The sequence below is a fragment of the Chinchilla lanigera genome, unplaced genomic scaffold, assembly GCF_000276665.1.
Source record: "Chinchilla lanigera isolate Chin_1 unplaced genomic scaffold, ChiLan1.0 scaffold00056, whole genome shotgun sequence".
Lineage (NCBI taxonomy): Eukaryota > Metazoa > Chordata > Mammalia > Rodentia > Chinchillidae > Chinchilla > Chinchilla lanigera.
In genome coordinates, this window is record NW_004955457.1 from 8,942,623 (window position 1) to 8,956,244 (window position 13,622).

At 40.2% G+C, this 13,622-nt stretch overlaps 1 protein-coding gene across 2 annotated transcripts in view; it reads left to right on the top strand.

The window, feature by feature from the left end:
- Ino80d (INO80 complex subunit D) overlaps window positions 1-13,622 on the top strand; it is a 70,235-nt gene that overhangs the window by 28,998 nt on the left and 27,615 nt on the right. For both annotated transcript variants that reach the window (XM_005397001.2, XM_005397003.2), the window contains exon 6: window positions 6,766-6,990. In XM_005397001.2, the coding sequence (XP_005397058.1) occupies window positions 6,766-6,990 (225 nt within the window). The remainder of the gene's footprint in view (window positions 1-6,765; window positions 6,991-13,622) is intronic.

The following is a 13,622-nucleotide window of genomic DNA, read 5'->3' on the forward strand; positions in this document are numbered from 1 at the left end:
TCAGGCAGGATGGCTCAAACATGGGAAATTAATTTGTTTTGCTCTTTTTCCAGACCAAATTTCTAGATCAAAGTGTTGTTAAAGCTTGTTTTTCCCATAGCTTCGTTCCTTGACTTTGTTGGTCATCTTCAGCTGAGGCCTAACTTGGTTTCTTTATGTTTTTTTTTTTTGGTTTTTCTCTGGTACCAGAAACCAAACTCACGACCTTGCGCTTGCCAGGCAGGCGCTTTTGCCGCTGAGCTAAATCCCCAGCCCCTGTTTGCTTGTTTTTGAGACATGATCTCACGGTGCAACTCATGCTGGCTATAAACTCAATACGCCGCCTCGGCTGCCTTTACCTCAAGTTCACAATCTCCTGCCTCGTCCCTCTACATGCTGGGATTACAGGCATAGGCAACCATGCTCGGCTCTTCTCATGTTTCATCTGCTGCCCCTGGCACTGGGGATTGAACCCGGGCTTTCTGTGCTGAGCTACATCTCCAGCCCTTGTTTTTTATTTTGAGACAGTGTCTTGCCAAGTCGCCAAGGTGGTCCTCAAGTTTGCAAGCATTCATATGGCCTCAGCCTTCTGTAATTCTATAGACCATGTGCCATCAAGCCCAGCTTTTTCATATATATATATATATATATATATATATATATATATATATTTTTTTTTTTTTTTTTTTTTTTTTTAAAATTTTTATTTTTTGGTCTTTTTGAGACCAGGTTTCCTGTGCAGTTCAGGCTGGCCTTGAACTTGCAACGATCCTCCTGGCTCAGCTTCTCAAGTGCTGAGATTATAGGTGTGTGCTACCATGCCCGGCCTTTCATATTCTTAGTGGTGTCCTTTGATAGAAGTTCTTGATATAGTTTTACTTTTCTTTATGGTTGATATGTAAGAACTCATGGCTTAGCTCTTGGTCAGCAAGCTATTCTCATGTACTGTCTTCTAGAAGCTTTATTTTTTGATTGATAGTCTTCCTGAAATTTTTTTTGTATTTTGGATATGATATGAGATCAGTTTAAGGCTTGGTTCGGTTTGGTTTGGTTTGGTTCTGGGGATAAGTTCTTTTGAGTATGAATAGTTTTCCTTCTAATCTTTATGTCTTTTTCTTATATTTCTGGCTTTGTTGTATTGCCTAAGATATTCAGTAATATATTGAGTAGAAATAGTGTGGATGGACATACTGTCTTTTTTAAATTGTGGGTAAAGTATAGAATTTTGATTTTAAATAAATTTTTTTGGTACTGGGACTTGAACTCAGGACCTTGTGCTTAGCAGGCAGGAGCTGCACTGCTGAGCTAAATCCATGGCTAAAATAACTTACTTATCGGGGTTTCATTTGTTTCCTTTTAACATGTACTTGACTATCTCTGTTACTTTTTTTTTCCTTTGAAACAGGATCTTGTTTTTGTAATGCAAACTAGCCTTGAATTTAGCCCAGGCTAACTTAGTCCAGACTGGCTTCAGATTGGACAGTCCTCCTGCCTCGGCCGCCCATGTGTTGTGATTACAGGCTTGCAGCACCACATTCAGCTTTCTGTTAGCCATTTGTTGCCTTCTTATTATTAAGTCCATCTTTTTAAATGTCTTGTGTGTAACTTTTATGTTCATAGTTCCAACTTCTGGGGTCCTTAAAATCTAAACTTATCATTCTGTTTATTTTCATCATGCAAAATGGGTTACCTCCTCATTTGCATTATTGGCTTAGTAGGTGCTGTACTTCTGGAATCTTAATTCAGCTCCTTCATCTTGCTGGATGGGACTTTACATGAGCGAGTGACATGAGATCAGCCCTCCCATGTCTTCCTTTTTGCTCTCTTCCTCCAACTTCAGCTTCAGTTCTGAGTTTGTCTATATTATTTATTTATTTTTGGCCACTTTTGGAAGAGATTTCTTTCACTTCCTTTGAGAGCAGCGGTTCTCTGTGAATGTGTTTTAGCCAATGTGTAGTAGCTTTAGAGTGTCAGGTTCCCTTACTTTAGCTAAACTTCCATGCACCATGAACATTTCATTCTTTTGCTGTTGTTTCACCTGTTATTTCTGTATGAATGACTCCCAAATTATTTTCTCATGTCTGACTATTCTTTTGTGTTTTAATTGCCTGTTAGATATCTCACATCAAATATTCTGTCAATAATTTTAATTCAGCATTTCTAAAACTCATTTTTTTCAGTATCTTTATTTTTCTTAAAGTCTTGGTTACTTTTCTCTTGTTGCTGAGACAAAATACCTGACACCCAGAATTAAGGAAGGAAAGATTTAGCTCATAGTTTGTGGTGGTTTCAGTCAGGAAGGCAAGTGGCAGAGGGCAACAGTTCATGGTGGAGGAAGATAGCAGAAGGAGGAGTGGCAGAGAATAAGGCTGTTTCCCTCCCTTACATTGTATGCAAACTGTCTGCCCCAGGGCAGGTGTGGCACTCACACCCATAATTCCAGCATTGGGCTATGGATCAGTCAAAAACCCTAGAAGCCTGCCACATGAATGCATGAGGCTTTGGTTTGGACATCCAGACACAAACTATAACACTTAATATAGTTCCTTTCTGATTCTCCTGTTTTTATTAGAGGTATATTACCATTTTGCTGTTTTGTTCTCTGTGTGCATTGGAGTGAGGGATACTGGGGCTTGAACCAAAGGCCTCACACCTGCTAGGTAAATGCTCTGCCCCAGGGCTACGTCCCCAGAGGCATAGTGTAGCTAAATTGACCAGGCCAGCCTCAAGTTCCTAATTTTCTTGCGTCAGCCTCCTGAGTAGCTGGGGTTGCAATTCCTGTCACCGTTTTGTTTTGTTGTTTTAATAAAGTAAATCACAATTATTTTATTTAATTTTATTTATTTTCTTTAAGACAGGATCTCACTCTGTAGTTCACACTGGCCTTGAGCTCACTGTGTAGCCCTGGCTGACCTGGAACTCAGTGTGATCCTCCTGCCTCAGCTTCCTAGTGGTGCTATTACAGGCATATGCCACCACAGCTCGCTCAGAAGGAATTTGATTTGGAGAATTTTCTTCATACCTTGAGATTATGGGCAAGCCTGGAGTCTTAGAATGTCAAGTTTGGTGTTATTATTATTATTAGTAGTAGTAGTATTATTAGTATTATTTTTGTACTGGGAATCGAACTGAGGACCTTGCACTTGGCAGGCAGGCACTTATGCCATTGAGCTATATCCCCGGACCCTAGAATGTCAAGTTTGGGATTTGTTGCTGTGTTTGTGTTTTGTCATAATGTCTTAATAATAGCAGTGCCTTACTTATGATTTTATAGATACTATTTTCTTTCCATTCTCATCACCTGGGGAAGTGGGCAACTCAGCCATATTTCTCATTTCACAGATGAGGGAAGTTAAAGGTGAAAATAAAACAGTAATGTCCTGCAAACGCTCTAGCTCCCAGGCCCTGTCACTGCTACGGACTGAAGAATGGGGAATTGGCACCCCCACCCGCCCCAGTGCGCTGCTCCTCCTCACATGAGGTCTGAAACTGAGACACTATGGATCTTGCAAGTGCCCGGCCCATGGCTGCAACTCTAACATTCTGAGAAGCAGAGACAGCAGGATCACAAGTTCAGTCCCAGCCTGGGCAACTTAGTGAGACCCTGTCTCAAAATAAAAAGTACAAAAGCCTTGTGATATGACTCAGTGCAAAGGCCCTGGGTTGAATTTTCAGAACTGGGAAAAAGCAGTAGGAAACATTTTGGAGACTTCCTAGATAAAGTTCATGCTAGTAATGAGTAGAACCTTGCCCTACTGCAAACTGCTTGTTACCAGTCTGCGACGAGGTAACATGGACATTATGAATACACTTTAGAAGCTTTCATAGTTGTGTCACATGCTCCCTGTCCAGTGCATCTAAATCTGAGAGGCACTGTTACACTCCATCTTTCCTGCAGTACTTCCTTCTCGTGGTTGTGTACATTCAGAGATGTTGAATCATGTTTTACTTTCCTATCCTTCATATTCAGTTGCCAAATTGAATTAATTCTCTTATGATACTGGCTTTGTGTGTCTCTGGCTCCTTGTGGTTACTTCCCTATCTTTCTGGTGTTCATTGCTTACTCTGAAATCTGTCTCTGCCTGCGTAAGCTCCCCTGCTTGGGAGCATACTTTGTACTTTAGGTTACTTTTGGGTTGGCAGTGTAGTGGCTCAGTGTAGCGCAGTTGTCAAGCATGTGTGAGGTCCTGGGTTTGATCCCTAGCATGGCCAAAATAAAACTAAGGGATCCCTTTGTCTGAAATGAGATTCACTTTCTGCTCCAGATTTGCTCTTACTCTGCTTCCATATTTTATAAATGGTACCACTAACCTTCCTGAGTTTTCATTGTGATAGAAACTGCTGGGTAATTACTGCGTCTTGCTATCTTCCTTCCTCAGTTGACAAGATTTATCTTTATACATTCATATAACCTCTCCTGTCTTCCATTTGTGATCCTGCCAGCCTGGATCTGCCCTCCTGTGCTACAAAGAGAGTCGTCATTGTTTCTTACCTGGAGTTTTCTAAGTTTCCTAACTGTTCTTTCCTGTTTTCCTCTGTAATTTTTCATACACACTACTACTATTATGACCTACTCTTAAAAATCTGCAGAGATATTTTATTATTTGTGAGATAAAGGTCAGAGTGCTTCATGTGACTTTTAGGTTTAGCAGGTTTACTTTGCCTGCCGTCAGTGCCCTATGCATCCTCTACTAAACTAGATCAAGCTGCCTCACACTTGTGTCTTGAAATTCTCTCTGGACCCTGGCTTATGCTGTTTTACCCTTGTGAGATACCCCCTTTTTTCTCTTCTTTGCCTTCTGCTGTCTCTTCAAGGGTTATTTCTGTGCTCATCCCCTTTCCAGAGCCTTTCACCCAACAGTCTTTCTAGTGAACTTTAGTAGCTCTGCTTCCATGATGCGCATGGCCGCCCAGCTGTCTGTCTCCTGTTGAAGGTGTTTAGAGTCCTGTTGGCCTTACATAACTCCTAAGTATAAACCTATTGCGAGACTTCAATGAACAACGCAAAATAAGGATTCATGGGATGGGGCATCTCACAGGGAGATTCTAGTTCAGTAGATCTGGGGATAGGTCCTGGGAATCTGGTTGTGGGGTTTATTTTGCTTTTTTTTTTTTTTTTAGACAAGGTTTCACTGTGCAGTTCAGGCTGGCCTTGAACTCACTTTGTAGTCCAGGCTGGCCTAGAACTCCCAGTGCTCCTCCCACCTCAGCCTCCCAAGTCCTGGGATTATAGGCATGCGCCACCATCTCCTGTTGGGAATCTGAAACTTAAAATACTCTTAGATTTTTCTGGTGTGTATTCCGATACTTTAAGTATTGGTCTGTGTGACCTACTGTTTCAGTGACCGGATTTAGCCTCTTTTTTTTTTTTTTTGTCTTTTTGAGACAGGGTCTCACTATGCAGCCCAAGCTAGTCTCAAACTCACAATGATCCTCCTGCCTCAGCCTCCTGAGTGCTGGGATTACAGGCATGTGCCACCATGCCCAACTCTAGCCTCTTTTGAGTTATTTCATTTTGCAGTGTTTTCTTATCTAAATTTTATTGCAAACTTGGCTGTGTTCCTTAGTGTTCAATGTAACATACATACAGTAAATGGTGAATGTCAAATAAGTAAAGGTTGAAGTAAGATCTTTCTATTTGTCTGCAGTAAAACTATACTGTAGAGGTCATGTTTGTGGGAGAGATTCTAAGGAGTTTATAGAGTAGCCTGTTATAGGCCATTGTGAAAGGAAGAGGAAGTAACACCTCTTCAGGGAACAAAAGCAGTGACTTGTAAGAGCAGATTGTATGTGGTTTACTTATGATAGAAGAGAAAGAAGATAAAATAACACAGGTTAGCAGTATATGACCAACCACAGAAAATGAGGTCACATTTGTTCATAGAACTGCAAACATTTTGCTGGGTGCGGTGGCTCAGGCCTGCAATTCCAGCGCTCGAGAGGCAGAGGCAGGAGGAGCACTTGAGTTCCAGGCTGGCCTGGGCTCCACCGTGAGTTCAAAGCCAGCCTGAACTACGTGGGAAGACCCTGTCTCAAGAAAAAAAGAGAAAGAGAGAGCTATGAAGACTTCAATCTTGCTGGTGGTACACAGTGCTGATTCACTGTAGCTGTTCTCTGGTGAGCCTAGACTCAGATGAACACTGAGCATCACTAACTGATCACATTAGTACATGATGGGAAAACCTGCACTTAGTCCTTGCTCTCCGAAAAGCTGTTTAGCATATGGCTGTAGTTGCCAGTGGAAAATGAGTGTGAGCCCTACAGTATGTACAGTCCAGGTTCTTTAAAGACTAGTTAAGCCACAGCATGTATAAAGGGCCGTTCTTCGGCACTGTGCTGTTGGCTTTCACTGCTGTGTTTCTGTTGTGACCTGTTAGGACATGATGGTGTGTGGGTCCTCATAACTGCCATTCATCTGCTCATACTTTCCTTAATAGATAAAGATAAATTACTTTCTTAAGAGTTAGACCTAGTGTGCTGACATACTGAGAAGGTTAAGCTTTTTTTTTTTTTTGGTTTTTCCCTGGTACCGGGAACCGAACTCACGACCTTGCACTTGCCAGGCAGGCGCTTTGCCGCTGAGCTAAATCCCCAGCCCTGAGAAGGTTAAGCTTAAAGCACTGGATTGTCTCTGCTGGCTTGCTTTTGGCTGAAATAATGTGTTTTGCTGCAGATCTATTGGATCTTTTTTACATGTCAGAAAAGTTGTAAACCTCTGAACCCTCATTCACATTTCCCTGACAATGAGTGTAAACAGTTTTTTACTTCTTTCCCTTCACTTTCCAGGTCTGACGACGACGATGTGGAAAGCAGGAGCTCCAGGGTGACCCAACTTTGCACTTACTTTCAGCAGAAATACAAGCACCTCTGCCGCCTGGCGCGGGCGGAGTCACGGCAGAAGAGATGTAGGCTGGCGTTGAGGAAGGCGCTGCTGCAGGCGGCCAGCCGGGAGCCGGAGAGCGCAGGGCAGCTGCTGCAGGAGCTGCGCAGGGCGGCATGCAGCCGTGCCAGGTAAGCATGTGAGCTGCGGCTCGGAGGAGCTCGGCTCTCTGTTCTTTTGTGCTTTTGAAACAGGGTCTTGCAGTGCAGTCCAGGGCAGCCTTGAACTCACCGAGTCCAGTCTGTGCTTGGGCTCCCAGTCCTCCTACCTCGCCCCCCACACCCAGCTTGCTATGCTGTATGTCTTGGTTTTCTGTTTGGAGAGGTTAGTTAAAGCATGATGTGAGATGACATTTTTTTCCCCAAATACTTGAGTGTTACATTTTAGTTTTGTTGCTCAGAAAAAGTATTGTACAAGTGGTAAAGTAAGCTGGCAGTAAAAGAAGACCATTACTGTATTTTCCATGGAGGTTGATTAAAGTGAAGTCATTTGAGGACTTTGTATCTCTTTTTTTGTACTGGGAATCGAACTCACGACCTTGTGCTTGCCAGGCAGGCACTATGCCACTGAGCTAAATCCCCGGTCCCTTCTTTATCTTTTTAAAAATTAATTTTATTGGTGCACTTTTGACATACATACTGAACACATTCATCCTAGGGAATTTGTACTTGCACATCATATATTTTCACTCTTCCCCCGTCCCCCTACTTTTAATCCTTCTTCCCCTTTCTCTCTGTGAGACATTTCTGCTGTTTCCGTCCATTGGTTTTTATTGTTTCATTCCCATTTCCCACCCTCCCTTCACATGTGAACATTTTCTTTCTACTGCCCAATATCTGTCATTCATTTGAATCCTCTTACCCTTTGGGTTTCTCACACAAGAGAAACAGTGTGATATTTAAACATGTGTGCCCAATTTATGTCTGAAAATTATGTTTTCAAGGTCCATTCATTTACCTGAAAATGTCTCAAGTTTATACTTTGTGGCAGAGTAGTGCTCCACCGTACGTGACAAACACATTTTCTTTACCCATTCATCCACTGATGGGCAGTTGGGTTGTTTACAGGAATTAGCTGTTACAAACTGTGTTGCTATAAACATGGATGTGCATATATCACTTGGTGTGATGCTTTTAATTCTTTTGGGAAGGTACTTCTGAGGGGAACAGCTGTGTCAATGGAACCTCTAGTTTGATTTTTTTAAGGAATCTCCACACTAATTTCCACAGTGATTGCACCAGTCTACACTCCCACCAACAGTGGAGAAGGGTTACTTTTTCTCCACAGCCCTACCAGCATTTGCTATTGGTTGATTTCTTGATAATAGCCATTCTTTGCACGGTGAGATAGAATCTCAGTGTTGTGTTAATTTGCATTTCTCAAATGACCAGGAACATTTTTTGTTCAACAACATTTTTTCCTATATTTATTTGCTGTTTATACTTCTTTATCTGAGAAGTGTCCATTTCAATTGTTCATTTTTGGATTGGATCTTTAAATTTGGGGCAGGTCTGGTTTTTCTGAGTTCCTTATATATTGTAGATATCAGTCCTTTCAGAAATAGTTGGTAAAATATTTTCCTATTTTGTGGTTGTCTGTTCACTGTGCTGGTGGTTTCTTTTGCTGTGCAAAAGCTTTTTAATATTGGGTGATACCAGTTGTTTCTTTGTAATATTTTGTATGCAATCAGGGTTTTGTTCATAACGTCTTTGCCTACACCTATGTCTTTAAGAGGTTTACTTATTCTATCTTCTAGCAGTTCAAATGTTCTTGTTTTAATTTTCTGTTTTTTGAGTCATGATCTCCCTGTGTAGTTCAGGTTGGCCTTGAACTCACTATGTAGCCTAGGCTAATCTTGAACTCATAGCAATCTTGCTTCAGCCTCCCAACTACTGGCATTTCAGGTATGCCCCACCACGTCCAGTTCCTGTTTTCATATTTAGATCTTTGATCTATTTCAGTTTTAATTAAGTGAATGGTTAGAGATACAGGTCTAGTTTTACTCTTCAGCAAGTGGAAAGCCAGTTTTCCCAGCATCATTTATTAAAGAGGCTACCTTTCTTCCAATGAAGATGTTTGGCCCTTTTGTCAAAGATAAGGTAGCTGAATGTGTTTGGAGTTGTTTCTGCATCTTCTGTTCCATTGATCCTTGGATCCTTGGGTCGGTTTTAGTACCAGTACCATGCTGTTTTTTTTTTTTTGGTTTTTCTCCGGTACTGGGAACCGAACTCACGACCTTGCGCTTGCCAGGCAGGCGCTTTGCCGCTGAGCTAAATCCCCAGCCCCATTTTTTTTTTTCCATGCTGTTTTTATCACTGAAGCTTTGTTGTATAATTTCAAGTCAGCGATTGTGATACACCCTGCCTCACCTTTGTTGCCTAGAATTGCTTTTGCTATCCTAGGTCTCTTCTGGTTTCAAATCAATTTTAGGATTATTTTCTCCAGTTCTGTGGGGTATATTATTGGTATTTTCATCAAGATTGCATTAAATCTCCATATAACAATTTTGGAAATATGGCCATTTTCACTATATTGGTTCTTCCTACCCAAGAACAAGGGATATCTTTCCATTTTCTGATATCCTTTATTTTTCTTGATGCTATTGTGAAATGCATTATCTCCCTAATTTCTCTCTCAGTGAGTTTGTTATTTGTGTATAGGAATGCTATTGACTTTTGAGTGTTGACTTTGTATTCTGCTGCACTGCAGAAGTTGGTTAATTTCAGAAGTCTTTTAGTGGAGTTTTTGAGGCCTCCTGTGTAGAATATCATGTCATTCATAAAAGAATGATAATTTAACTTCTTCCTTTCCTATCCTTATTCCTTTTATTTCTTTCTCTTGTCTGATTACTGTAATGTTTCCAGAACTATATTGAACAGTTGAACAGGAGTGGTTATAATGGGCATTTTTGTCTTGTTCCTAATTGACTGATTTTTTTTGTTTGTTTGTTTGTTTGTTTGTTTGTTTTTTTGTTTGTTTGTTTTTTCCCCAGTACCGGGAACCGAACTCACGACCTTGCGCTTGCCAGGCAGGCGCTTTTGCCGCTGAGCTAAATCCCCAGCCCCTTTAGTTTTTTTTTTTTTTTTGGTTTTTTAATTGATTTTTGACACAGGTTCTCACCAAGGAGCCCAGGCAGGCCTCAGGCTTACAGTGATCCTCTTGCCTCAGCCTCCTGAGTGCTGGGATTATAAACGTGCACTACTATGCCCAGCTGCTTCTGATTTTAGAGTGAAAGTTTTCAGTCTTTGACTATTTAGTATGACCTTAGTGTCATAGATGGCTTTTGTCAGATTGAGATAAACACCTTGTATTCTGGTTTTCTGTAGGATTTTTACAGGTATGTGTGCTGGATTTTGTCAAATGTTTTTTCTACATCTATTGAGATGATCATGTGGTTTTTGTCCTTGGTTCTGTAAAAATGGTGTACTTCATTTTTTGATTTGTATATGTTGAACCGTCCCTGGTGAACTGTAATTGGTCATGGTGTATGATCTTCTTGATGATTTGCTGCATTGTTTGCTAGTCTCTTACTGAGAACTTTTGCATCTATTTTCATTAAGGAGATTGGCCTGTAGCTTTCTTCTTTTGGCTGGATTCTTCCCTGGTTTTGATGTTAGGGTAATACTTGCTTCCAAGAATGACTTTGGGAGTATTGTTTCATTTTCAGTTTCATGAGAGAATTTGAGGAGTAGTAATTAGATCTCTAGATTTATTATAGAGTTCAGCAATGAATCTGTCAGGACCTGAACTTTTCTTTGTTGGTAGTTGTTTTAGTTCCTTTTCTCTCGTAGCTGAGACAAAATACCGAATAACCACAAGTTAAAGGAGGGAAGGTTTATTTAGCTCACAGTTTGTAGAGGTTTCAGTCCATAAGTGGCTGGCCCCAAGGCAGATTGGCACATGGCAGAGGGGCAACAGTTCATGGCAGCCAAAGACAGCAAAAAGCTAGCAAGGGAAGAGAGAGACAAGCCTCCTTCTGTCCCTTATATTACATGCAAGATATCTGCCCTAAGGTGGTTGTAGTACTCATACCCTTAATGCCAACATTGGACCATGAATCTAGATTCAGCCACCTCTAAAAAGCCTGCCACCCGTGACTGCATAAGGCTTTGGAGGCACATCTCGACACAAACCATAACAATAGTTTTTTAATTACTTCTTCAATTTCATTGATTGATATTGGGTTATTTAGAATTTTTATATCTTACTGGTTTAGCTTTGGTAATTGATAATGTATCTAGGAGTTTGTCCACTTGTGAATTTTCCATCTTATTAGAAAACAGATTCTTGAAGTAGGAATTACTAATCTTCTGGATTTCTGCAGAGTCTGTTGTGATTTCACCCTTTTCATTCCTAATTGCATGGATTTGAGTCTTTTATTTTTTCTGGACGGTGTTCTTTTTTTGTGTGTGCCAGAAATTGAACCCAGGACCTTGCACTTGCCAGACCAGTGCTTGTGCCACTGAGCTATATCCCCAGCCCAAGTCTTTTCTTTTTTTGATAAGGTTGGCTGAGAGTTTTTCTATTTCATTTAACCTTTCAAAGAACCAGCTCTTCGCTTCATTGCTTCTTTGTATTGTTTTCTTAGCCTCCATTGCATTCATTTCTGCTTTGATCTTGGTAGTCTCTTTCCTTGAACAAGTTTTGGATTTAATTTGCTCATCTTTTTCTAGAAACTTGAGGTTCAACCTATGATATTTATTTCAGCTTGCTCTTTTTCTGATGTGGAAATTCACCACTATAAATTTCCATTGTTGGATTGCTTTGATTTGGTCCATAAGTTCCAGTATATTGACATTATCATTTAATTGTAGAAATTGTCTAATTTCTTCAATTTCATCTGTGAACTGTTGGTTGTTCAAGGGGGAATTATTTAATTTCCTTATGTTTATGTAGTTTTTGTGGTTTCCATTGTTATTGATTTCCCATTTCATTGCACTATGGTCTGATAATATGCATGCAATAAGTTTAATTCCTTTGCATTTACTTAAGCATGTTTTATGAGCTAGTATGTGGTCTGTATGGAGGATGTTTTGTGTGCAGCTGAGAAGAATGTGTATTCTGGTTTGTTTTTTTTTTGTTTGTTTGTTTTTCTCCGGTACCGGGAACCGAACTCACGACCTTGTGCTTGCCAGGCAGGCGCTTTTCCGCTGAGCTAAATCCCCAGCCCCAAGAATGTGTATTCTGTTGTTGCTGGTTAGAATGCTCTAGATATCTACTCAGTCCATTTGTTCATAGGTTTGGTTCAGTTTTGGTATTTGTCTAGTTGATCTATTTGTTACAGTGGGGTATTGCAGGCCCCTACTACAGTTGTATTAATGCCTATCTGATTTTTCACATCCACTGATATTTTTCTCAGTATACATTTAATAGATACTGCAAAAGGTCAGTGAATGGCCATTTCCCTGCTACTAGTCCATCATACATTACCAGATGGTCTACCCCTCAGCGTGGCTCAGGCAGTGACTACCAGTGGAAGAAAGATGGTTTCCCAGCTCCTGTAGGAAAGGCATGTATTACCCCATACCACATCTTGTATTTAAAGCATGAAAAAAACGTACAAAAGAACTTTTGTTTCATATAGTTGTGTGAACTGGTATTTGTTGGATATATTTATGATTGTTGTCTCTTTCTCTTGGATTGTTCCCTTACGAAGTATATAGTGGCGTTCTTTCTCTCTTCTGATCAGTCTCGGTTTGAAATCCATTTTGTCTGCAAGTACAATAGCCAGCCCAGTCTTTTTTCTGGGATCCTATCACATGGAGTATTATTTTCCATCCTTTCAGACTTTCAGTCTATGAATTTCTTTTTGAGTTAAATGTATTTCTTTTATATAGTGTATTGCTTGATCTTGCTTCTTGGTCCATTCTGTCAATTTGTTTCTTCTGATTGGTTAATGAAGACCATTTATTTACATTGATGGCTATGACTGGTATGTATTGAGTTATCCTTGTCGTATTATTTTTCTCTTGTTGGTTCCCTTTCTTTCCCCGCTGTTTAATTGCTTGTTTGTTGGATTCATACTATTAGGATTCTTAGGAATTGTTGTTTTCATTGTCTTTTTGTACAGTAATATTCTTCAGAACTTTCTAGAGTCCAGGTTTGATGGTCATGAATTTCTTCAGGTGTTCTTTATTATAGAAGTATCTTATTTCTCCATCAGTTTTGAAAGGTAATTTTGCAAGGTACCATCTGCTAATGTATGATAGACTAGTAGCAGGGCCAAGGCCATCCATCTTGATTAGAAATTGTTTTCTTCTGCGGCTTGAAATACTTTACTCCATGCTCTCCTTTACTTAACTATTTGTGTTGGGAAGTCTGCTGTGATTCCAATGTGTTTTCTTTTGTAGGTAATTTGTTCCTTTTCTCTAACAGTTTTTAAGACTTTTTTTTTTGTGTTGAAATTGTGGAATCTTGATTATTGTATGCAAGTTCTATATGCCTTACTTAATCTGTGTGTCAAGTTCTTTTTCTATGTTTGGGAAGTTTTCTGTTCTTCGAGCATGCTTTGTTTGTTTGTTTTGTATTTTTGAGACAAGGTCTCTCTGTGTAATTCAGGCTGCGCTTGAAGTCACTGTGTAGCCCAGGCTAGCCTTGAACTCACAGCAATCCTCCTGCCTCAGCATCCTGAGAGCTGGGATTAAAGATGTATACCAGCATGCTTGGTTTGTGAACAGGTTTTTTTTTTTTAGTGTTCTTTTGCTATCCTATTTTTAATCCTGTCTATTCTTCTTTGGATCATCTAGCAGCTGTTAGATTGATT